The following is a 26368-nucleotide window of genomic DNA, read 5'->3' on the forward strand; positions in this document are numbered from 1 at the left end:
GCTTCTCAATTCTCCTTGAAGAGTAGACCCACTGTGGCAGCCTTTAGGGTCTAAATACCATCACTGGAGACCCCTAGGTCTCAATCTCTCTCTCTCTCTCTCTCTCTCTCTCTCTCTCTCTCTCTCTCTCTCTCTCTCTCTCTCTCTCTGTGTGTGTGTGTGTGTGTGTGTTTGTGTTTACCTGAGACAGGGTTTCACTAGGGGTCTGGAATCCACAGACAACAGAGTTCCACCTGCCTCTACCTCACGAGGACTGGAATTAAAGGTGTGCACCACTATGCCTGGCTGGACTCCTTATTTGAACCCTGGTCCTTGGCTGTTCTCAGCATTGACACTGGGTGAGCTTCCAATGGCTGTTGGATGGTAAGGCCTTTAAGATGAGGATGACCTCACAGCCCCACACTGAAGGTGACGTCCTCACAGCCCCACACTGAAGGTGACGTCCCCACAGCCCCACACTGAAGGTGACGTCCCCACAGCCCCACACTGAAGGTGACGTCCCCACAGCCCCACACTGAAGGTGACGTCCTCACAGCCCCACACTGAAGGTGACGTCCCCACAGCCCCACACTGAAGGTGACGTCCCCACAGCCCCACACTGAAGGTGACGTCCCCACAGCCCCACACTGAAGGTGACGTCCTCACAGCTCCACATTGCCCTCTCTGGCCACAGCATTCTTGGGATCCAGACCATCCATGGTCCTTGTTGGGGAAGAGAGGACAAGCATGGCCTCTCTCAGTCCACCAGAAGTCCCTTCCTTCATTTCACAGTGATATACCAGGAACTTCCTTCCCTTTAGCTCAGACAGACAGACAGGCAAACACCAGCCTTGTGCGCAGCAAAACAGAGAATCTCCCACCACCACCAGAAAGAGCTCAAGACATCTCAGCAACTGTAGACATCTTTTATTAGTTCATTAATTTCTGATAATTGTTTCCACGTGTCCTGTCATCCTTTGGCCCATAGACCCAGATACTAAAAACATTCTTCAAGAAGGTATGCCTATATAAATATTGTTATGTGTGTGCCACACATCCTCAAGATCACAGATACCTTTGCAAAGAAAATTAAAATTAAAGCCGCGTGAGAAGTGATCAGGTTTCCCACTTTGGCAAAGGCTAAGGACAGACAGCAGCCTCCCGTCAGCCACACCGGAGTTGAATCCCTGAGTAGAAGGGAGGGAGAAGACACGTGGCAGGGTGAACTCTGACCTCCAGGAACAAGGAAGGGCCTGCTAGGCATGAGGCCTCATCTGAGGGACCATCAGGCCAGGGGGGCAGGAGGGCAGTGGGACGCTGAGGCCAGCAGAAGGAGGCAGGGCTGCATTTGGCAGGGGGGGGGGGCTTTGCACGGGCACATGGGAGGCCATGGGTAGAGACAAAACCTTGTTTCCTATTTTCACAATAGCAGCTAAGTGACAGGGGACAAAGACCGGGTTTTGTCTTCATTTATCAGGTGTTCCTGACAGGCTGACCCATACCTGCAACACTCCCATTCCCACACAGCCTTTGGCAGAAGGTGACGGGGAGGTCCTATGTGGCACTGGTGTCCTGAGCCTGTAAGGGTGGGGCTGGAGTGGGATTCTGTGTGACAGGCAGCCCTCATCCCTGTGCACCCCGGAGTAAGACAGTCGTCTCAGCGGGGACAGCTTAGGGGCTGGGTACTTTCACAGGGGGTTTCCTATGGAGCGAGTGGCCAAAGTTCAGCCGGCCACCGAGAGAAAGAGTGGCGGCTAGCCCAGGCTAGCCCTGGCCCTCCAGCTGGGCCACGGCCTGCTTCAGGTCCTGTACAATGAGGTCCACGTCAGCCCTGGTGGTACTGCGGCCCACACTGAGCCGGAGTGCATTCCGGGCCACGTCCACGGGGATACCACAGCTCAGCAGCACTGGGGACGGCCTGCAGGGGAGGGACAGGATCAGCTGCTGCTGAGGACTTGGCCCGCTTTGTGCTCACACCTCTCAGCCAGATCCTCAAGCGCAGGGTGTACTGTGTCCACTCAGCGCCTACCTACATGACCTGCTGACACTGGCCTCTTGGAGCCCTCCTGTCCCCAAACATTCCTCCAAGCCGACTCAAAGGTAAGCCCCCCCCCCCCCAAATTCTCCCACTCTCTCTGGTACCCATTTGTGCTCCAGATGGAGAACGATGCTGCTTCCTAACCCTAATACCTTCCTCCCATGTATCCACCACCTGTGTTCAGCTCTGCCCTGAGCCCTGGTTCCTGGAGCTTTCCTATATTGGGGTCATGGTAAATGTTCCTTAAACAATGTCATCTAGTGCTCCATTGGGGCAGCCCTGTGCCCTTCCCATCTGCACCTCCCACTCGCCCCTGCTCTCCAGCTGGCCCCAGTCTCCCAGCTCCTGACGGAGCCTCAGCCCCCAGATGCTGGACTCTAGGCATTGTTGGCCTCCATAGATCCTCTCTCTCTTCTGTGAAGCACTGATTCCCTGGTCCTTGTCTTTCTCTGCTGGCTGGCACAGAGACCCTCTGTATTCTTCCTTCACATGCCCACGTACCATCCCACCAGTTCTGGACCCAGTATTGCTAGCTGGCTGCTGTCCCAGAGCCAAGCTCACTCACCAAGCTCCACTCCCATCCACAGGCACCCATTCCTGCTCCCAGCTAGGGGTGGCACCCTTCTCCCCTGCGTGAGTCTGTGGCTCAGCCACCCCTCCACTTGAGAGCCGGGTGTAGCTAAGAGTACTCACCGGTCTTCATGATCTGAGTGGCACGAAGCTCCCACACTGGCCAGCAATGTCTGGCACTGTGCAAGCACCATGTACCCTGTGAAGATAGCATGTGTCCCTAGATGCAGGTCTTGGGCCATCTCCCCTCCCTCCCAGCCTTCTGAGTCCGATTCCCTGGCGCCACCCACTGAATCCAGTGTAGGCAGAACTCCAGGAAAACGACTTCCTTTTACTTCCAGCTTCTGAAATGCCAACACTCTTCTGCCTCCTAAGACCGGAGTTGAAAACGGCATTCTAACCACCCACCTCACAGGGACGCTGCCAGGCTGCCTTGCTCACAGGTTTGGTCCTGGGTGCACTGAGGTCAGCTCCCTACTGCTGTGCTCACTCGGGGCACACTACCCTCTTCTCACAGGCCTGGGATTAAACCCTAAAACTCCAGGGCTGCTAGTGTGGTTAAACTAAGACCCTCTGTCCCACTTGAATCAACACAGGTCATCAGTGGGCACAGCTGCCCCTGTAAAAGTCGGGGGGGGGGCAGCTTCCTCCACAAGGGGTCTGTGAGGAGGGCAAGCATGTCTGCTTCCGCTCCACAAGCATGTGCTCCAGCTCCAACTGCCACCGTGTCCCATCGGGACAGCAGGCTCCTCTCTGACCCAGGGAGATGAGCAGTGACATCTTCTTCCAAGAAGTCAAAAACCAAGGGCTGGAGAGATGGCTCAGTGGATAAGAGCACTGGCTGCTCTTCCAGAGAACCCGGGTTCACTTCCCAGCACCCACATGGTGTCTCACAACCACATATAATGGGATCTAATGCCCTCTTCTGACCTGCAGGCAGCATGCAGACAGAGCCCTCAGATACTCCTAAACAAACAAATCCTTGAGAGGCAGAAGCAGAGGCAGGTGGATCTCTGATTTAGGCCAGCCTGGACTACAGAGTGAGTTCCAGGACAGCCAGCATACAGCTAGGGCTGCAGAGAAACCCTGTCTCGAAAAACCAAAAAAGAAAGAAAGAAGTCAAAAGCTTCCTGCACATGTGGCTCCACCAGGAGCTCCTGAGGGAAACACAGGTCTGGGGCCCTAGGCTGAGGCTCTCAGGGAACTGAGAAGGGATACCCCTACCGAGGAGCTCCTGTCCGCTCTGGGGAAGACGTCACCTGAACACGGACTCCTGCAGCTGACACAGTGGTCTCTACATTCTCTTCTCTTGTAATCCTTAGCAGAAGAGCTTCTCTACCCTGGACTGATTTCCTCTCGTTTCTAGGACAGGCTGGCCCCGGGCACAGTCTGCTCTCAGCCCTAGCTGAGCTACCAGTCACCCTGGGAAATGCCCTGCCAACAACATCAGCTGCACTGTGCCGGGAGCGCTGGAGGGCTCAGACCCCAACACACCCAGGGGCCAGGGTAAAACCAGTAGTCACCTTGGAGCTTGGACCCCTGGATGGAAAAGTTGCAGGTGTTGGGAAGTCTCTCCACCCCTGGAAACCGGCTATTCAGATGGATTCTCTTCCCAAATTCAGCCTGAAAACAAAACCACACACACACACACACACACACACACACACACACACACACACACACACACACACACCATGAAACAGGGATCACTTCAAAGTCACCCTCTCTTAGCAACTGTTTGTTATCTAGACTTTTTTGGAAACAGATCTCAACATGTGGTTTATCTGTTGTAACAGCTAGGGGGACAGACTATGGACCACAGAGCTAGGACCAGTGACCACACTAAACACATTCACCCTTCACACACAACCATGTGTCTGTGAGAAAGATCCACTCCTGCTTGGTCCAGGGTCCCTCTTTGGGATTTCTGATGCCAGCTCACTTCCAGCACCCAGTTCTGACCCTCTGTGTTCCCCAGGACCTACTGTGTCCCAGGTCTCCAGACTGAGTTTCCTTCACAGGGAGATAGTGTCTGGGGCCCAGCTATGCTGCGCGCACTAGGACACCTCCCATGTGGGCAGGTGAGCCTGCAGGGCTGGCCTCTCGCCCCCTCTCACCTCCAGTCTCTCCTCCAGGTAGTCTCGGATGTCTCTCATGTGAACCTCGTATGCCTCACAGTTCTCAGTCACCAGCTCAGCAGCCTGGGGACACAGACGTGTGAGTCCAGAGATCAGACCGTTGCAAAGAACCTTACCCAGTCACTGCTGTGCTTCTGCAGGGCGTGCTGACAAGCCACCCCACATGCTCAGCAGGGTCACCAGGTGCCTCGCTAGAGGCTCCAGGTGTCACAGACAACACAGCAAGTAGGCCCTGAGGGACTCTCAGGCCCTAAGGAGTGTCATTCCACAGAGGGTCAAAGTTAGGACAGCAGGTCACTACTAAGAAGGGACCACGACAGGCCCCCAGGTCCCCGAGGAGATAGTCATCAAGGAATAGGAAGGGTGTTTCCACCTGCAGGGAGAAGACAGCGCTGTCTTGGATAGCTGCCTACCTTGGTGAAGGTGACGCCCACAGGTCCTGGGCACAAGAATGTAAGTGTAAATGTCATTGGATCTAGTGAGAGCTGAGATGACCTGCCGTGACAGGGAAGGGTCATGCTAACTGCTGTACAAGAGGCCCACAGAAACCATGGCAGACACCCAAAGGACAAGGGCCACCTTGTCCAGTGCTGTGGGCCATGAAAACGGACAAGAGACACCTCGGCACACTGGAGGAAACAGTCACAGCTGCTGCCTTAGGTGCATGAATGAGGACCAGGAGCCCCGAGGGGTCTCCCAGCCTTGAGAGAGAGGACCTGGAAAGTGGGAGACACCTCAGGATGACGGAGAAAGCAGAGGGGCCTGTGTGGTTTGGGATCCTAAGTACGATGGCTATTTTTCATTGTCAATTAGACTGGCATTAGAATCACTATGACAACAAACTGTGGATGGCCAGTGAGGGGATTTCTAGAACTTCGGAGGGAAGACCCACCCAGAGTGTGGGCAGCGCCCTCCCATGGGCTGGGGTCCTGGACTGAATCTAAAGGAGAAAGTGGCCTGAGCACCTGTGTCCATCTCTCTGCTTCCCTCCTGTGGATGTAAGGTGACCACCTTTGCAGAGCCCAGTTTCTGAAGTCAGCAGAGCTCAGGCTCCTGAGGAGACAGTCCCATACCTGACCTGGGTCCTCACACCCCACACTTCAACAGGCACCAGCCTGACTGCCAGCAGTGAGGGCAGCTCTGCAGCTCTCATTCTAGAAGAGACTCAGAGTTTTTCCTTTAAAACTATTCTATGGCTGGACGGCGGTGGTGGCGCCTGCCTTTAGTCCCAGCACTTGGGAGGCAGAGCCAGGCAGATCTCTGTGAGTTCGAGGCCAGCCTGGTCTATAGAGCGAGATCCAGGACAGGCACCAAAACTACACGGAGAAACCTTGTCTCAAAAAACAAAAACAAAACAAACAAAAAAACAAAAACAAAAAACAACAACAAAAAAACTATTCTATGGTGTGTGTGTGTGTGTCTGTATGCGTGCACATGTGTGCATTTGCACACGGCACAGTGCATGTAGAGGTCAAGGACAAAAGGGCTTCAGAGATCAAACTTAAGTCATCAGGCTGGATGCCTTAACCACAGAGCCGTCTTACTGGCCTAGCTTTTTCCCTTTTAACTGCTAAGCAGGAGCAATTTACCCTAACACAAAGAACAAAGGTCTCTTGAACTCCTAATCCTCCTGCTTCGACTTCCCAAGTTCCGAGACTACATGGGTGCGTCACACCTGGCTCTAGAAATTCTGGGCTTTCATTAATCAGTGCACTCGCGGGGTCATGATACCTGTCCAAGCCTTACCTTCCCCAGGCCAGCAATCATGGGCGTGTTCTCGGTCCTGCAGGAGACAAGGCATGGGATAATGTAAGTGAATGTCCTAAGAGGGATGTGAGTCATTGTCCTGAAGTGCCTCACATTGTTCTCCCTAAACATGTGCCTCTAGGTGCTCAGGAGCAGCCTTGGACCCCAGGGCACGCACACACGCACACGCACACATACACAGAGCCTGGACAGCCATGGTCCACTGTAGGCACCACATGCTGGCTATCCACAGAGACAATTCCATCTGGACCCTTTTCCAACCGAGAGAGCACATCCCACCTTCTCCAGGCTTCAGGTATAATGTGGGGTGGGGATTATCCTTTATCTTAGCGAGCTTAGGGACTGACAGGAGAAGGGGTGCGTAGACACACACAGACACAGGCATGAGGGAACAACGCTTCTGCTCTCACTAGCTGATATGCCGAACTGAAAGTCTAACTTCTCAGTATGTGGGGAAAAACCAAAGTCAACTTAATAATTTTGTTAAAGTTTTGGCTGAATAAAATTTCCTTAAACTTTTATAAGTATGTTTTAAAACCATTGTCTGTGGTTATTTATCACCAGAGAACATTCTGTTACATCCTTACCAGTATTCCATGTCACTTTTTATCCTAGCCATTCTGACAGGCCAGGGACACAGGGGCATTTCAAGGGCTTTTAATCTGCATTTCCCTAAACCCAGCATCTGAATGCGTGGCTGCATGCTTAGCTGACTAACCTCTTGGGGAGATTGTCCATTATGTCTTTGGCCCATTTTCTTTTGAGTTTGGGGAGTTCTTTATTTATTCTGGTGATGGTTAGATTGTCAGCTTGACACTATCTAAAATGATCTGGGTAGAGAATCTTAATGAGGAATTATCCAGAGCAGGTTGGCCCGTGGGCATGTCTGTGGGAGAGACTGTCTTCATCATGCTTATTGATGTGGGAAAAGTCAGTCCACTGCGGGCGGCACCATTCCCTGGATTTGGGTCCTGACTGTGTAAGAGTGGAGGCAGTGGTGGTGCACACCTTTAATCCCAGCACTCGGGAGGCAGAGGCAGGTGGATCTCTGTGAGTTCGAGGCCAGCCTGGTCTACAGAGTTCCAGGACAGCCAGGACTGTTACACAGGAGAAACCCTGTCTTGAAAACGACAAAAAAAGGAGTGGGGAAGCTTGCTGAGCCCCAGTGTGCATGCATCCTCTGTGCTCCTGACTGTGGGTGTGCCGTGACCAGCTGCTTAACGTTCCTGTGGCTTTGACTTCCCTGCCAGGCTGGACCGGAACCTGGAGCCGTGAGTTCCAATGGACCCTTTCTCCCCTGGCTTGTTCTTTTTTTTTTTTTTTTTTTTTTTGTCACAGTCTTAGAAATGAAACAAAGACAACTCTAGATGTCACCGGATCTGTCACTGGACATATTTTCCTGGTGGGCTGCCAGCCTTTTTGTAATAAAGCTGATCACAAAGCAACAGTTTAACGTGTGTGATGTGTTCCTGTGCGTGCACAGGAGTGCATGCAGGCCTGCATGTGTGTGCACACATGAGACCAGGAGTTGGTCCAGGTGTCTTCCTCAGTCCCCCTCCTCCACCTTTGTGGTTGACAAGGTCTCGCTGAGCCTGGAGTTCACTGATTTGATGGGGCAAGTTAGTCAGTGAGCTATGGGGACCCACCCATCTCCACCCAACCCAGCGCTAGGGAGAGAAATGGGATGCCATGCGCAGAGCTTACACACGTGCCGGGAATGGACTCGGGTCCCGTAGCAAGCACTGCACAGACTGAGCTGTCTCCTCAGTGCCAACAAGGCTTCCCTAATGACAGAGCCCGACTTAGCCAGATTTCCTTTAATAGGTGATTTGATACGAAGCCCGAGAACTTGCTGCCTTGCCTGGGCCTTCCCAGTTTCCCGTTTTTCTTTTTTCTTCCCTAATAAAGCTTTTATGTTCTACATTTAAACCATTTTGAGTCAACACCTGGTATAATAGGTGCAAGGCTCACATTTTTCGCCTTTGAAGTTCTTTTTGGTCTTGCAGGATTCTGTTTGCTAACATTCTGTTAACTATTTTCTCTCAAACTCATGGGCGACGTTGATTTACTTCAATGTTCTGTCTTTGGCTTTGGCACCAGCTTAAGGCTGACATTAGAAAATGAGTTGGAAGCAACGTTTTATAACAAAACAGCTCCGTCAAGAGCTGGCTTGTCACCACTGACCGCATGTGCGTCTGTCTACAGTGTCACCGATCCAGGCACCGGGCACTTAACAAGAGCGGAGGGAGGCTTGTGTCCGTCTGTCTTTACCACATCAGATGTGCTCATTCATGAGCACAAGAAGTCATTTCTTTACATTTCCTGTGTGTCCAGTTCTAGCATACAATTCCTGAACATTCTAGTGGATTTATACTTGAGTATTTTTTCATTATAAATGGCCTTTTAGATATCCACCTGTTCACTAATAGCATACACACATGTAACGTGTTCTGGAAGCTTCATCTTATACTGTGACCGCGGGTCTACAAGTGCTTTCCTTGGGGGTGCTACACACAACCTCACGCTCTGATCCGGGGCAGTTCATGGCTTCCGGCATTTCTTTTTCCTGCCTGCCTAGAACTTCCAACAGTGCTGAAGCAGCAGGTTGACAATGGACTTTGCCGCCTCTTTCCAGACACGTTCTCCATCACTGAGCTGACGACAGTGGCTGTGAGTTGAGAGAGAGGAGCTATTCTCAAGCTGGAAAACTTTCCTCTGATCCTACCATTTGAGAGTTTTTAACAGGAATTGGAGTTGATTCTGTCAAGCGCTTTTTCTGCCTCAAATGAAACAATCGTGTGATTGTCTTTACTCATGAGCCTGTTGACGTGGTGGATTACATTGATGGTGTTGATACTGAACCAGCTTCACCCCCTGGTGTTGGCATCAGGCGATACAAGCTTTATAAAAACCAAATGTCCCTTCCTCTCTTCATTTCCAGAAGAAAATGAGCAGATGTGATGTTCCCTAGACATTCGGAAGGATTTCCTAGTAAAACCATCTAGGGCTGGAGATTTCTTTCGGGGAAGTTTTAAAGCTAGATTCCAATTCCAAAGAGTCATGAAGCCGTTCTAGTGATTGATTGGCAGCCACGGGGCTGCCCATGGCATTGTCCTGAAGCCATTCTGGTGATTGACTGGCAGCCACGGGGCTGCCCACGGCATCCCTTACTGGGTTCTGACGTCTGCGGGGTCTGGAGTGATGGCTTCACTTCTTCACTTGGGCCTTTCTCCTTTCTTCCCTGTCACTCTCCCGAGGGGTTTGTCAATTTGGGGTTTTTCTTGTTTTGGACAAGATAGCCTGAGCTGCCCGTGTAGTTGAGGCTATCCTTGAACTCCTGCTTTTTAGTGCCACAACCTCCCAAGCGCTAGGATTAGGGTTTTTGTTTTTAAAGAACCCCTCTTGGCTTCATTGATCTGTTTTCAAGGCTGTAATTTCTTTCATTTTCAGGGCTCATTTTGGTCTTCATTTTGCTCTCTAGTTCTTCGCACAGGAGCTTAGGCCCCCAACGTCACATTTTTCTTCTTTGCGAACACTCATTTTAGAATATCAATTGCCCTTCCAGCCCGCCGTAGCAAGGTCCCACACACCAGCTAGACTGTGCATTCACTTTCATTCAGTTCCCTGTCTTTGTCTAATCTCCTCCCTCCTGGGACTCACGGTTGTTTAGAAGACTGTTTCTTGTTTGCAGTTGTTTGGGAATTTTCCTCTGGAATTTGCTTCTGGCACTGGTCCACGGTGGCCAGTGAGCAAACACTGTAAAGTTTCCAATCTTAACTGCCCTGAGGTCTGCTTAAGGGACAGTCTACCTCAGCGCCCTGGGCTGTTGCTGGATGGAGAGCTCCTGTGCTGTGAAGCCTGCTGGCCAAGCGCTTATGGAGACTTCCACCTCCTTGATCTTGTCTAGTCCATCAAGCCACTGTTGAGAGCTGGATGTTGAGGGTTCCAGCTATGATGGGTTTCTCCCCCTCCCCCTTCCTCTCTGGAGAGTAAAACCAGGGCCCGTGCATGCTCAGCAAGCTAACCACGGAGCTCTTGGTTTCTTCTTTCACTTCTACCATGTTCTGCTGCGGCGCTGCCCAGTGCCTGCCCATCCTCCATGATGGACTTAGCCATCTTCCCCACACTGCATCATCTTTCTCTGTGTCTGTGCTCTGGAGTCCACTGTAGCTAGGATTAGATCGCCATCCCCGCTTCCCTCTGTTCCCCTCACTTTCAGCCAGTCTCTCTTGACAGATTTGAAGTGTCTTTTTAAAGGGATTTATTTTAAGTTTTGTGTATATGTGTGTCTGGGGGTGGGGTATGCATACATGAGTACTGGTGTCTTGGAAGCCAGAAGAGAGCACTGAATCTTCTGGAGCTGGAGTTACAGGTGGTTGTGATCCAGCCAATGTGAGTGCTGGGATCAGAACTTGGGTCTTCTGCAAGACCAGCAAATGCTCTTCACAGATGTGCCATCTCTCATGAAATTTCCTTTATGTGTCATATTTAAACCATTTACATTTGACATCATTATCGAAATGACAACTGAGATGGTTAGTGTCAACTGTCACCTTGATTGGGTCTAGAATCTCCTGGGAGATAGGGCTCTGGGCATACCTGGAGAGATGATCTTGATTACATTAACTGAGGTGGGAAGACCTGCCCACTATGGGCAACACCATTTCCTTGGCAGGGATCCTGGACTGTGCAAGTGGAGAAAGGGGGCTGAGCAGCAGTGTGTGATCATTACTCTCTGCTTCCTGACTGTGGAGGATGGCTGCCACAAGCTCCTGCTGCCTGGACTTCCCACTGTGATGAGTGCGTGTACCCTTCGACTGTGAGCCAGCAGAAACCCTTCCTTCCTCAGCAGCTTTTGTAAGTGTTTTATCACAGCACATGTAAACAAGTCAAGGCAGCGGGGCTTGAACCTGTTTTCTGCCAAGTTTTTGTGGTGCCACCAAAACCACAGCCTTGTGTATTCTAGGCAAGTGTTCTACCATTGAGCTAGATAGACTTCCAGACCCTCCTGTAACTCTGCTTTTGTGGGGTACTGCATGTTTTTTACATTTTAATTTGGGGGTATACCTATTTGTCTCTTTGCAAAGTTGTTTTTCCCCCAGAGGCTCTGGATATTAACTATATGTATTATATTATATGTATATATCATATTATATGTATATATCATATTGTGCTGGCTAGTCTTATGTCAGTTTGACACACACACTAGAGTCATCTGAAAGGAGGGATGCTCAATTGAGACAAGGCCTCCATAAAATCCAGCTGTAGGGCATTTTCTTAATTAGTGATTGATGAGGAAGGGCCCAGCCCATTGTGGGTGGGATCACCCCTGGTCTTGGATTCTATAAGAAAGCAGGCTGAGCAAGCCATGAGGAGCAAGCCAGTAAGCAGCACCCATCCATGGCCTCTGTTTCAGCTCCTGCCTCCAGGTTCCTGCCCTATTTGAGTTCCTGTCCTGACTTCCTTCAGTGATGGACTATAATGTGGAAGTGTAAACCAAATAAACCTTTTCCTCCCCAATTTGCTTTTGGTCATGGTGTTTCATCACATTAATAGTAACCCTGACTAAAACACACATATGAGTATGTGTTAATAAACGTTTCAGCCTATTGGTTTTATCATTTTACCAGCTCAAATGAGGTCATCAGGCATGGTGAACATGCCCTGTAGAACCAGTGCCTGAGAGGTAGGGTGAGTAGGGTCAGAAGTTCAAGGCTAGCTTGAGCTACATTAGACCTGTCTAAAAATGCCAAACAAATATAGGAACCTCTTTTTCTATAGCTTTGCCTTTATACAATCATTTTAAATGTTTTCTTTTTATACACTGATAACCATATCAGACACTGTTCTAATCTTTCATAGGCTATCAAATGTATATTTTTTTTAAGCTTCAAGAAAAGCCCACGAGGAGAAGGGCTGCCTGCTGTATTTGGTCTCGGCTTCTCTTAGTTTCTCCTCATCTGTCAACACTTCGATCTCCTCTTTGGACATGAAGACCTGTTCAGCAGGTGTGGGATTCTAGCTTGCCAGTTTCTCTCGGAACTGGACACAGCCCTCCTCTGGTCTCCATGGCTTCCAATGTGAAATCCATGTCATTCAAAGTGTTTTCTCGTCCACCAGAGGCTGTCTTTCTCTGCTCTCAAGATTGTGTCTTCCACTGTTTCACACACACACACACACACACACACACACACACACACACACCCGGAGCTGAGGACTGAACCCAGGGCCTTGCGCTGGCTAGGTCTACCACTGAGCTAAATCCCCAACCCCCCACTGTTTCACTTTTAATGGTCTTGGCATACATTTCGCTGGGTTTATCTCGGCTTTTTGTTTGTCTGTTTTATGCTCCTCACTTTCTGAATCTGTGCTTACGTTTTCTTATAAATTTGAGAGGTTGGTCACCCACTATTATTATTATTTTGGGGGTGATTTTTTTTTTCCGAGACAGGGTCTCACTCTGTAGCCCTGGCTGTCCTGGAACTCACTAAGAGACCAGGATGGCCTCAGACTCACAAAGATCCACGTGACTCTGCCTTCTGAGTGCTGGGATCAAAGGCGTGCGCCACCACAGCTGACTCTTTCCTCAAGTGACCCTGTAAGCCCTGTCGTCTGTCTTCTGTCCTGTGGGGAGCTGAGTGACACGTGTGTCACACCATTTCTGATGGCCTCAGAGGTCCTCTATGCTCTGTCCAGTTTTCTATTTCCCGGTGTCTCATTTCTATTATTCTCTTTCAGTTCATGTTTTTTCCTTTTTCACACTATCCTGCTACTGAGTCTATCCACTTATCCACTTGGGTTACTGCAGTTTTGAGTTTTAAAATGTCCACTTGGATCCTTTCAGGGTGACTTCCATCTGGTTCGTGCATTTCAGGTGTGCCCAAGATTCGTTGCTGTGGCATTTCGTGGTGTCTGCGGTCTCAAATCGCTCTCTTGGGATTGGCATCCATTGATGGTCTCTTTTCCTCTGCTTTAAGGTCTTTCCAGTCCTTGGCATGAAACCTGGCCATTTGCACATGTCATGAGAATTTGCATTGTGGTTATTTTTTCCTCTCTTCCTGGCTTGCTCCGACTCTGCTCTGCAGGGAAAGGGGGTGTATCCCAATGCTGCCCGTGGGATGTAGAAACCACAGCTCTCACTTGGACTGTGCGCACTTGATATCCAAAGAGGATATGTTCTGATACTGATGGGCGGAGACTCCAGGGTCCCTTTACAGTCTCTATTGACACCACAGGGGCTGTGGATGCCCCATACAGCCCATGTGGGTGGAAGCCCGAGTGGCCACTTGGTGATTGCTGGTGTGGGGCAGCACACTGTCCTGAGCAGATGGGCTGGAGCAGGTATTGCCTAGTGTTTCTTCTTCTTGATTGGCTGGCTGGGCTGCAGGGTTTAGATGGAGGCAGATCTTGCCTTCCTTACTGCTGTTTCCAGACGGCTGGTTCTGGTGTGGAACACTTGCCAAGGGGCCGCCACTGCTTGCTTCTTTTTGTCTCCCCCTCTTTGGCGTTCTAACAAAGGTAATACTGGCACTGATTTGGGGTTCAAACACCATGTATGCAATGGAGACCCAGGGCTCTCACAGAAGAAAACAGGGCACCTTTATGTCTGCTGAGCCCCCACAAAAGAGAACAGCGGAACACCTCAGCACACAGGGAACCCAACACCCTCGAGTATTTATGAGGGAGGGGGACTCCCGGCATGTGCTCTGAGTCACCCCGAGAGACTGCAGGAATGAGACCCACTGTAGAAATCAATCAGCAGCGATTGTGATTTGGGGTGACGTGGCCTGTGCTCCTGAGAGACAGAAACGGTGAAGAAACGGGGCAGCAGTGTGGCCAGCCGGGCAGAAGCTTGCAGGCTCTCAACCTTACCCTGGCCTGAAATTCCTCTCTTGTCCACCTCCAAACAGCATGGGGTACAGGGGGGTAAGTTTACCGACCCCTCGTACATACAGAGCACCAATCCTGGGGCCGTAGAACTGGAAGGAAAAGCCAGTCATTTACTCCCTGGGAACTGCCTGGTGACCTGTTCCGCTTGTGTCTGAGTGCTAGAGGCTCAGAAGTGTTCGGGGGAGTGACGTCCTGCTGCTTCCGTGTGGCCTGGGCTGCTACCGCTTTGGTGTCTAAGAGTCTCAAGAACCCTCGGGTGCAAGGGCAGAGCCCCTGCCTGGGGAAGGGCAGGAACTGAACTCATGTCCCAGCCCTGTGCTGAGAAAGCCCCACACAAGGTACAACAGAATTGTGAAGGGAAGGAGCTAGAACAAGAGGTGGCCAAGGGATTTCTTCCACATTACTCTATGCCTCCCGGTGATGGGAGGCAAAGGGTTAAGTGTCATGGCGTCAGGCCAGCGTGGGGGCTCCTTTAGGGACCAGCTAAGGACTATGCTGCAAAACAGTACAGAATGTCTTGGATTTAGTCAGCTGCCAGACCTTGTCCCTGTATTGCACCTTAAAGAATCACTGAGACCAAACCTTCCTGCTGAGAAGTCAGTTTAACCAAGTTAGGGGAAGCAACAATTTCCTGGACCTCTTCTGTGCTGATGGGGTCCTCCTCACGGGCAGATGAGGCCTGTGCAGAAGTTTCCCCTGTAACCAGGACTCAATGTGTCCCCACTGCCGTCTGTCCTCCACACAGCCTGCTCTGTCCTCCCCCGACTCCATGTGGTGGGGGTGACCTGCCATCCCTGTCATGGCTTGCCAGATGTCATCCTAGCTGTGACTGGTCCCGTCCCACACATGCCCTGAAAGCTCCTGAGAACAAAGCCCTTCCTGAGTTGCTGTCATGGCATCTCAGGACCTAGTCCTTGACAGGCACCTGGAGCTCACTAGCTGATGACAGTCACAATCAGTCAGTCACACAGTGCTGAGGGTCCCACTCTGCTGTGACTGTTAGGTCAAGGAGGAAGGAAGGCCACCCTTACACACATACCTTGTGTCCCACGATGGTCAGGAAGTCCACACCCAGGTCCTCTACATCCACCCGCCTCTTTCCCAGTGCCTGAGCAGCGTCTGTGTGCACGAGGATTTGGGGCAGGCCGGAGGCAGCCCGGCTCTGGTTCAGGGCCTTAATACGTCGACTGATCTCGGGGACAGGCTGAAGTGGGAAGAGGGAGGCAGCTAGTGAGTGCGTGGTTCTGATGTGATGGGGTGGAATGACATGAGCCGCAGAGGGCAGAGCGAAGCCACAGAACTCAAGGACAGACACAGAACAGGCCGAGTGGAGATACATGGAAACAGCCATGCCAAGCCCCTTCTTCCCTGGGGCCTCCTTGAAAAGAGGAAGGCTGACTCACCATGATGACGCCGGTCTCGTTATTGGCTAGCATGATGGTCACAAGGCATGTGGTGGGGCGGACAGCCGCCAGGACATCCTCAACCTCTGCCTGCCCATTCACCTTCGACACCGGGACAAAAGTGACCTCTGAGACACAAAACATATATACTAAAGTTAACCATGCAAATAACTCCATAATTATATTTTTTTTAAAAAAGGAATGTGTTATCTAAGTTCAGAAAACATTAGAAGAGAAATTTAAGGTACTGTCCATTGAGAAACTCAGGCCTCAGGCTGTTCTCACAACTGCAGGGCTTGGGTGGTGACTGGCTACAGGAGGCTGGAAGTGCCATGGCAACAGGTAAAACCTTCGGTGACACATTAGCAGACATGCCCGGGGAGAGACAGCAAAGAGGGGACTTTCCAGGGATATGACAAAAGGCCCGCGGAGAGCCGGAATAGACCAGCCAAACTGCCCACAGTCAGTGGAGTCTAAAAGCTGGCTGTCCCATTAGCAGACACAAAGACAGTCAGCCTGAGCAAGCCCTTTATAACCTCTGCCTCTTGGGATGGATTTCTCCATGGCCATGGCTGAATGCAAGATACGAGACCAACCCTGCACCCCCTCCAAAAAGAAAAAAAGAAAGAACCAATGAACAAATGAACAAGAAAGAGAAAGAAAAGAAAATGTACGCCTTTAATCCCAGTGCTCGGGAGGTAGAGGTGGGTGGATCTGTGAATTCCAGGACAGCCAGGACTACACAGAGAAATTCTGTCTCAAAAAACAAAAAAAGAGTCAATCTCGTACAAAGAAATGAATTCTTTCTTCCTAGTTCACTGTGCACCACAGACTTATTGTAAGAGCCGAAGCTGAAAACCTCCTGGGCGCTGACATGAGACTGAATCTTCATGATCTGGAGCAGGATGAAGTCTTCTTAGATATGACACAACAGACAAAAAACAAACAAAAAAACACACACACCCCCAAAAAAATCAGACTTCATCAAAACTTTGTTGGCTTGTGTCAAATGTATGTGTAATTCCTGCAAGTCAATAAAAAGATTAAGTACTCCGATAAAAATTAGGGCAGGGGGATGAAGGCACCAGGTAGTGGCTGAGCACACTGGCCTAGTGCACTTGAGACCCTGCGATTAATCTCCAGTAACCACTAGAAACCAAAAATAAAACCAAAAAAGGCAAGAACACTCACAGACTTTCCTACAAAGGAGATATCTACAGCTAGCCAAACAACATGAAAAGATGCCGGGCACCAAATAACCACAGAGGCACAGTCCTCGACCATGACTACGACAGAAGACACAGACAAGAAGCTCTGACGGGGGAGACTGCCGATGGTGGTGGCAGACGGTGACACTGGACTCAAAAGCAAAGGCTAGGGCTGATCATGTCCACCCAAGAATAGGGACCGCCCACACAAACGCTCACACAGACGCCCACACAGACGCTCACACAGACGCCCACACAGACGCAGCCCATGGCAGCAGCATTTACATTAGCTGAAAGTAGCAACAGTGTGAATGGCCATCCACTTCTGAATGGGCCAATAAAATGTGGTACACGCCCAGACCAGAACACGACTCCTGCACAGGATGAGCGAGCCAGGCTCTGGGTGGCCTCTCTGTCCTCCCCACTGGGGTCCTGGCCAGTTCCTAGGGTCACTGACCTGCCGCTTGTTCTTCCATTAGGTGCTCCAGGGGCAGCCGGACCGAGTCATGTTCCACGGTGCAAGAGATAAAATGGGGCCTGGCCCCCTCCTCAGGGCTGTGCTGGTCAATCACGTGCCCCTTCAGGGTCTGCTGTTCATGGAAATATCTCACCATGGAGTGGATGACCAGATTATTTGACTGTGAAGACACAACAGAGAGAGAGCCTTCACCACGGCGCTCAGTGGAGACGATGAGCCTCTCACCTGTTACTCTTTTGTGCCTGACACTTCAAAAGGGACAGGCCAGCGCACCAACCTCCCGACAGGCAGTTTGGAGAGCCTCCAGACTCCGAATACTCTAGAACTCACTGTTTTGTTAGTAAGCGCCGACTTTCATATTACACAAACCTGTCAGGAAGGAGAATTCCACCCCTGGTTGGAGGAATACAAACTGGAAGACACACAGGCACAAATATAAATAAGATGAAAGAAAATAATTTAAAAATCAAAAGCCAAATTAAAATTAAAATACACCCCTGCCTTCTGAGCTCATGTCATTCCACAGTACCTGGCCCCAGATCAAGGCCAGGAGCCCCCGCTGGGCTGCAGGGCAGGGGTGAAGTGGCAGTGACCCGCAGGGAATCCAGGGGCCTGGCAGCACACTCAGCCTCCTCTGACTTTCTTTTCTCATCCATCACCTGCCCAGCCCTGGGGTACATTAGTCCCAGTGATTAGCATTTAGGTGGGGTAAAGCTCTGAAGGAGGTTGGGGTTCCCTAGATTTGGACTAATTATAAACACTACTGCCAAGACTGCTTTCTAAATCCATGTCTTCATACACTGCCTCAGTTTCCCAGGACGTTCACCTCCTTGTGGAATGGTGGGCTGACACAGCGTGTATTCGACCTCAGTGGGCTAATTTTTCCTAGTAATTTCCAGCTTTCACTCATGATGGCAGCATGCTCTGGGGGATATTTGCCACAGAGGCCCGTTGGTGTGTGCTGGCTGCCGGTGGCTGAAGCCTTGGCACAGAGGCCCGTTGGTGTGTGCTGGCTGCTAGCTGCCAGAGCACTCTGCTGTTCACACTTCTGCACTGGTCACTTGAGGCCCTGAACGGCTGGTGGAGTAGAAAGCCCTGTGCTGTGTGTGTTCAAGTCTCTGACTCAGTTGTGTGAGTCCCCAGCTGTCCTGGGCACTTGTCCTTTGTCATCTCTGTGTGACAAACACCTTTCCCCTGCTCTTTCACTTCCCTCATGGTGTTCTTTGATGATTCCAAGTTCATCTGTTAGTTTTGTTGTGGCAGAATTCAGTGTCTTTCTGTTTTGTTTTGACTCAAATTTGTGATCCTCCTGCCGTGGAGGATTCCCAAGCAAATGTTCTCCTTTAAGGTAAAGGCTATCCACATTTGCGTTGAGGAACCCTTCATTGTCAGATCCCGCGGGGTGCTGAGGCAGCAGCTGGAAGCTCTCTAATGTCACTTCTCAATCTGTCTCTGCATGCTGAGAAGCAGAAGGCGCCGCCTGGTCCCTGTGGCCGGGCAGTCTAGCAGCGTTCCCCGCGATCTCGCTCTCTTTAATCCTGCCCACTGCCCACTCAGTCACGTGACAACCTTATGCCCTGCTATTGTGCCAACAACAGCTGTCCAAGCCTGTTCTGAGCAGGCAGGGTGTGTGGCCTTCTAGTCACAAGGCAAGTGCCAGTCCACACTGGCACACTGTTTCTGACCAACTGTCTGTCTAGGTACGGGAGCTCTTACAGACTTGGTTTGCAGACTTCTCATTGGTTTCTTGGTCTTGCAGAAGTCTGGACTCTTAGCTTCCACAGAAGATAGTTGGGGAAAGTCCATTGACGGGTGTCAGAACTTTGACAGAGGCTGTACTGAGTCTACAGATGAGTTTGAAAAGAGCCCATGTCCTCCAGTCTGCAAGCATGACCCACCGCCCTTTACTCAGAAGGCCTTAAAGGCTCCAGGTAACGCCTCTAACCTCCCTGGGAGGCCTCACCAGTTCTTGTCTACTCCACCTATTTCCTAAGTAGTGGACATTTTTTTAATGTCCTGGCAAAAGCCCATTACTGGCATCCAAAAAAGCCAACTCACTTTTAATCTAAAAACTGCTAAGGCTGAAGCAAATTGTGACCCACAGCCAACAACTGTCCCCTGTCCCTCGCAGTGTCTTCTTTCTAGGTTTCATTGAGTATGTTCTATCCATTTAAAAATGGGTTCCTAGCCGGTCAGTGGTGGTGCATGCCTTTAGCCCCAGCATCTGGGAGGCAGAGACAGGCAGATCTCTGTGAGTTCGAGGCCAGCCTGGGCTACAGAGTGAGTTCCAGGAAAAGCACCAAAACTACACAGAGAAACCCTGTCTCGAAAAACAAAAAAAAAAGAAAAAAAAAAAGAAAAGAAAAGAAAAAACAATGAGTTCCTTTGGGATGGCGAAGCCTCCAACTCAGTAATACAAACAATTTAGTGGGAATCACAGAAGAGTCCCAGAGCATTGAGAGAGAAAACCCCAGCATTACTGGGCTGCAACTTTACCTCGGTGCCCCCGGAAGTGAAGATGATGTCCTGAGGCTTCCCCCCAATCATCTTGGCCAGGCTCGCCCGAGCTGTGTTTATAATGTCCTTGGCCTTCTTACCTTGAGAGACAAAAAAAACAAAAAACAAAAACCCAAGTTCATTACTATCAATTCCATGCTGAACCCGGCAACCACACACAGGGGAGCTGAGAACTGCGATGATTCTAGAAGGAAACACAACCGCCCAAGTGAGCACACTATCCTACCTCCTGGCGGGGCCTCAGCAAAGGGGCCACATTGAGACTTAGCAAGTCAGCGGCCACCACGGAGACTTAAAGATCTGAGTGAGAGCCAGGACAGGCTGGCTGGGAGTGAGGGACTATGAACTCTCCCAGCACAGCTTTGCTTCCTTACTGGACGCTAGAGGTGGGGCTGTGGCTCCCTGCCCACCTTCCCACTCGAGGACCAGGAGAGGAAATGGAAAACGACAGAGGGAAGCAAAACTGACTCAAGACGTCACCCAGCAAGTCAGTCATGCCTTCTCTCAAACCGCAGGCCAGCCTGGGGAGACACGAGAGGAAGGCTGAGGGCATCTGCTTCAGTGAGGTGACCTAGGTGCCATTCAGCTCCACTGGACAGTGTGGAGAAAGGTGGCCCTATGGGCTCTCAGCCAGCACACCAGTGGTCCCCAGATTTGATGCTGGGGCCATGCCAGCTTCCCCGTGCTGTAGAGTCATTTGGCCCAAACTCCCCCCACTTCCCCAGCTCACTTCCAGCTGTTGTTGGCTGTTACAAGCAAGGCCACGGTACATCTGGAGCACTCACGGCACATCTGGAGCACTCAAACTCTTCCCACAGAGCCTCAGTGAAAGCTGCTCTAGATTTTAAAACCTAAGACTTTGAAACACCTGTGATGAGCTGGTTGTAGTGGCACATCCCTTTAATCCCAGCACTTCCGAGGCAGAGGCAGGCTGATCTCTGTGAGTTCAAGGCCAGCCTGGTCTACAGAGTGAGTTTCAGGACAACCTGATCTACACAGAGAAACCCTGTCTGGAAAACAAACAAAAATCTGTGATGAATGAACTTGACTTTTCTTTTCTTTCCCTTTTTGATATTTCTATTCAAATGTCAACAGAAAGTAGCTGGGATGTCACTCGGGCCAGGAACTTTCCAACTGCTTGCCCAACCCCCCTTATTCTTCTTGGCCTTCTCCAGCATATCCTATCAGAAGTTGACTATACCCCACGAGACATTAGTCCAGAAATGAGCCAACAGTGAAGTTAATGACTGGCTAGCATCTGACCTGGGAGTCTGTGTCACCGAGCTGCTGTCGAGCTTTTAATAAGCATGGGTATGGAACCCACCAAACCCCAGTTAGGAGGAACACAGTGCTGGAAGACCCGGAGCTGGACCACCTGTGTGACAGAGTCAGGTGGCATGGGTCATCTTAAGTCTCTTGATGGCATTCAGTTCCTAACAAACCACCATTAATGTGGTTCATCTTAGTCACCCTAATACACAGCACAGGCAGGGCCGGGTGCAGTTATTGGAGTTATTGCCATCCCACTGATAAACATTAACTAGGAAGGCAAGGCATTAGTCTCCAAGTCTAAAAAATTGTGCAATGCTGTCTTCTAACTACTGACTTGAAGCAAAGTATCCCCCAAAAATTCAAATTTAAAACTCTATACTACAAAGGCAACCTAGCAAGAAGTAGAAATATAATTATGTAACCTAAGCAACAGATTCAAACTTTCCTTTTTTGTCAAATTTATTTTACTTTCTTTTGCATGCATGTGCATGTGTATGTGCTGTGCGTGCATGCATGTATGTGTATGGGTGCACGTGAGTGTGGAAGCCGGAGGTTGAGTAAAGTATCTTCCTTGGTGCTTTCTGTTTGACTTAGGGTCTCCTGCTCAGGCAGGGTCTGGAGCCTGCAGACTCAGCTAATCTGGCTGGTCAGCTTGTCCTGTCTCTGCCTCATGAGTGCTGGGGTTACAGACATGCTGCCACGCCTGCCTGATTTTCACATAGCTTCTGTGTTTAAAAAAAAAAAAAATCAGACCTTCATGCTTGTTCAGCAGCGGGACAGCAGGTGCTGTATCCACGGAGCTCTCCTGAGGCTGCAGCTTTCCTCTTGGGAAAAGGTCAAGACACATACGTAGCCTGATGGCTAAAAAGCACATTGCCAAAATGCACGGGGGTAGACTGCTAGTTGTGTAAAAGGCCTTTGATAGGCACAGGCTTACAAACAGATCTCAGTGCGATCCTCATGTGGGGAAGGGTGGCAGGGGAACACATTAAAACCTGGAGGTTACAGCCTCAGGGGGACAGCAGGGCTCAAGATACAATGAGGGACTTTTCAGAAAAAATTCCAGAAGTGCCTGCTCAGGATAGGCCCATCTTGGGAAGAGAGAACCAACTCATGCAACTTGTCCTCTGACATCAGAATGTGCAATGTGGAAATCACATAGGAATGAATGAAGGTAAACACTTGTCAGATGTGTGGTTCCGTGCCTGAATATCATACAGAAGACTTTAAGGATCAGATAGGTGCTGGGCGGTGGTGGCGCACGCCTTTAATCCCAGCACTCGGGAGGCAGAGCCAGGTGGATCTCTGATCTGAGTTTAAGACCAGCCTGGTCTACAGAGTGAGTTTCAGGACAGCCAGGGCTACAAAGAGAAACCCTGTCTCAAAAAACAGAAGGAGGAGGAGGAGGAGAAGGAGGAGGAGGAGAAGAAGAAGAAGAAGAAGAAGAAGAAGAAGAAGAAGAAGAAGAAGAAGAAGAAGAAAGAAAAAGGAGAAAAAGAAAAAAAAGAATCAGATAGGAGGGGGCTGGAGAGATGATTAAGAAAATCTCAGCTTAACATGTCAGCTGTTAAGAACACTGGCTGCTCTTCCAGAGGACCCTGGTTCATTTCCTAGCACCTACATGGCAGTTTATACTTATCTATAACTCCAGTTCCAGAGCTTCTGACGCCCTCACATAGACATACATGCAGATGAAACACCAATGAACGTAAAATAAAATGAATTATACAGATCAGAGTCAGACAGTGGTGGTGCAAACACTTAATCCCAGCACCCGGGAGGCAGATGCAGGCGGGTCTTGGTGAGTTTGAGGCCAGCCTGGTCTACAGAGAAACCCTGTCTCAGAAAGAAAAAAGGAAAAATAAAAATAAAATAAAAACCAAATAAATAGATAAATAAATAAAACCAAGTATACAAACAAGAATCCAATTAGGTGTATTATCGTAAAACGGTGCTGGTACACACAGAGGCCATCATGGAGACTTTAGTGACATGTTTAAAGATTATAACGTAATTATTTTGCTTCAGTTTTTTATTTGTTTGTTTGGTTTTTTGAGACAGAGTTTCCTTGTGGAACAGCCCTGGCTGTTCTGGAACTCACTCTGTAGACCAGGCTGGCCTTGAACTCACAGAGATCCGCCTGCCTCTGCCTCGCGGGTGCTGGGATTAAAGGTGTGCGCCACCACCACGCCTGGGTTTTGCTTGGTTTTTTAAAAGTGTGCCTTAACAAAACTCTTTTGAATTTTGTTAGGCAATGTGGGCATTGTAGTAACTAGATTTTATATAATGTCCCTCCACATATGGGGAAATATGGTCTTTAAAGTTGAAAGGAAAAAGAAAGTCTAAGAGAGAGCAGGCTCCCTTTATTGTCATGGATTCTTCTAGAATTACCTGCCACATAGGAGCTGCTGGGGTTGCCCCAGGCTTCCCTCATGGCCTCTGTCACAGCCTGGATGACTGCGGGCTCCAGAGGTGTGGTGGCGTTGTAATCCATATAGACCTTCCTGGAAAAAAGAGGACAGCCTGTGAAGGGAAGGGAGGCAGGGTGTGGGCAGCCGCACTCTGGGGGCTCACAGCTAGGGTCCTCTGCCGCCAGAGTGAAGGCTCAGGCGGAGCATCAGGCTTCAGCTCTCCACGCCCTCCCTCCTGGCGGGAGACGCCATGGTTTCCAGTCACCCAGTACCCGCCCCACACTAGATGGGCATGATCGCCCCCAGCACAAGGCTGCAAATCGGCAGCCCTCCTCCAGGAAGGAACTGCCCCTAGTTAGGGAGCCACACATTCCCCTGGGGGCTTCCGGATGACTTCTAGCCATCAGCTCCTGTCCTTACTCCTGGGTGTCCGCATCCTATGGCTCTCCCCTCCTTCCTGGCTTTCCCCAGGCAGCCTCTCCCTGGGGCAGGCTTGCACTTTCAGTTCTCTTTGCCCCGCTCCCCACCCCATCTAGACTTTTTAAAGTCTTTGCTTTAACATATCTGCTAGTGTGAGGCTCCACTGTTTTATTTGAAGCTGCGGGCCCCAGGTTGGCCCCCCCCCCCGTCCCGCTGCCCCCCTCCCCCAGCCCCATTCATCATCTGACTCAAGAGCCACGTGCTTAGGGACCAAGAGAAAAGTAGCTCCAGGAACAAACAGGCTTTATCATCTGAGCCCTAGTAAGGCTGCCACGGGGGGTGGGGGTGGGGTGGGGTGGGGTGGGGTGGGGGGCTTCATTCACAGGATGGCAAAGCCCCAGGGACCCTAAGGAGAGTTATACGCTTGTGTTTTTATCAGAGACACAAAACTCTTCAGAGATCTCTATGGTAAGCTATCAGGCCTGAAAATAGTAATTATTTCATACGATTTAAAATATCAAAACGGTGCTCAAGCCAAAGCACTCATGAACCCAAACACAGTAACTAACTGTGCCCACTAAGCCAAAGGGGGCAGCGGAACAGGTAGTTTTGATTCTCTATCGTCTATAAGCCTTGCAAAGTGTGACTGACCCTGGGGCTGGAATCAGTGACATCCCACTGCGGCAAGGACTTTGCCTGTCCCTCCCTGTAAATAAGACCCCAAAGTGCTGCACCCCCACTGGTCTGCGCAGTGTCTGTGGCTTTCCCATCTGTAGCTTGGCTGAACTACTTTATGGCTTGCATTTCACCAGGGAGGCTGCTTCCTGGAGAAAGCGAAACTGCTTAATTAATGTGTGGTGAAGGCTGCCACCAGGCTTATTAGGCCTTTATGAGACTGGTTCTGTGTAATCCAGGCTGGCCTCCAAATCACGATCCTCCTGTCTCAGTCCCCAGTGCTGGGATTATAGGCGTGTTCCACCACATCCAAGGAGGCTCAAATTTTGAAGGAGAGACAGACGTCTTACATCCTAGGCATTGGCACAGAAGATGAGAACAAATAAGAGGGAAGCCTGTAATCCTAGCGGGAGGCGGCAGGAGAGCCTGGGCTACGGAGCGAAACCCTTGTCAGGGGTAGGGAAAGGAAAAGGAAGAGGAGGGAAAAGATGGGGGAGAGTGAAAGAGGAGGCTTATGGTAGGACACATCCCTGAGTGACAGAAGACTGAACCGGAGCCTGCACAGCACCCCAGCTGCTTGTGCGCCAGGGGAGGAGGTCTCCGCAGCACTGTGGACAGCCAGAGCTGCAGTCTCCTGCACGGTCCAGGTGCCGCCAGGGCTCACTCCCCAAGGTTCACTTTTCACCTGGCGGCGGTCACCGGGGCCCTTATAGATCATCCTCAAAGTCCTTTCCTATCCCACACCCACGCTGCCTGCTCTGTAAGCAGCAGTGATTCCTTTAAAATGTAGGTAATCATGATTCCGCTGCCCGCTCCAGCCTCCAAGACCCCATGCTGTGGGAAGGAGGCCGAAACCCGGGAGGAAAGGGCTGGCACTCCGGCACAGCTGTCACCCGCGGCCCCCTTCTCTCCTAGCTTCGGTGGTGGCCGGTCCTCTCTCGGGTCCTGTGGCCCGACTCATCTGCGTATCCCTCGGACTCCAGCCCCCCGGCCTCGCCAGCCCCTCATTGAGGTCCCCCAGATGTCCCCAGGCCCCGAGGCCCCCTGGAGGGAGCGCACCTGTCGGGTGGGCTCTCTGCGCGGCCCCGCGCGCTTCTCCGCACCGCGTCCATCCCTGATCGCCAGCCGGTCCGGTCACCCCAAGCTTGAGAGCCCACAAGTCTCCGTAGGGGGCGGAGCCTCGAGTCCCCGGGTATCCGCATTGGCTGTGCACCGCGCTCTGGCCAATCCGCAAGCCGCACGGGGCCTCCGGCCCTGGCCGGCTGATTGGCTGTGTAGGGTCAGGTGGCCGTGAGGAGGAGCTGGGGACAGTTTCATGTGGGGACGTTCAGCAGCGGGTTGTGTCTAACCGGCCTCCGAAAAGCGCGCGCCGTTCAGGACGTGGGATCCGGGTGCTGCTGCTCCTGGCACCGTGCCTCCGGAGCCCACTTCCCCTGGGCTGTCAGCCGGTGACAGAAGGACCTGTAGCTTCACCTGTCGCCGCAAAGTTGGTGGAACAAAAAGCGCTAAAATGCGCGGAGCAAAGAGGGGCGCTGCAGGATCTGAGACTGTGCGCCCGGAAGGGTTGGCGGCCAGTACTTGTAGACCTGAGTGCCCGGAGAC

At 51.0% G+C, this 26368-nt stretch overlaps 1 protein-coding gene across 1 annotated transcript; it reads right to left on the bottom strand.

Annotated features, from left to right (window-relative positions):
- Positions 1–889: 889 nt before the first annotated feature.
- On the bottom strand, positions 890–25983 carry Scly (selenocysteine lyase). The gene is made up of 12 exons (XM_052750411.1): positions 25826–25983; positions 23652–23764; positions 19968–20068; positions 17451–17631; positions 15786–15913; positions 15422–15586; positions 14365–14471; positions 6472–6508; positions 4705–4788; positions 4111–4210; positions 2711–2786; positions 890–1897 (listed from the first exon to the last, which is right to left on the bottom strand). The coding sequence occupies exons 1-12, from the start codon at positions 25966–25968 to the stop codon at positions 1744–1746; spliced, it is 1389 nt and encodes a 462-aa protein (XP_052606371.1). The 5' UTR covers positions 25969–25983; the 3' UTR covers positions 890–1743.
- Between the last annotated feature and the right edge of the window lie 385 nt (positions 25984–26368).

This window comes from Peromyscus californicus, unplaced genomic scaffold, assembly GCF_007827085.1.
Source record: "Peromyscus californicus insignis strain IS unplaced genomic scaffold, ASM782708v3 Scaffold_21__1_contigs__length_65335640, whole genome shotgun sequence".
Lineage (NCBI taxonomy): Eukaryota > Metazoa > Chordata > Mammalia > Rodentia > Cricetidae > Peromyscus > Peromyscus californicus.

What these genes read in the sequence shown, in the direction of transcription:
- Scly (XM_052750411.1), bottom strand. Translation starts at nt 25,968, where the DNA reads ATGCGGATACCCGGGGACTCGAGGCTCCGCCCCCTACGGAGACTTGTG. An exon ending in CAGCAGCTCCTATGTGGCAG is followed by an intron (nt 20,069 to 23,651) that starts GTAATTCTAGAA and finishes TTGTCTCTCAAG; the next exon opens with GTAAGAAGGCCAAGGACATT. An exon ending in AATGGAAGAACAAGCGGCAG is followed by an intron (nt 15,914 to 17,450) that starts GTCAGTGACCCT and finishes TTTGTGTCTCAG; the next exon opens with AGGTCACTTTTGTCCCGGTG.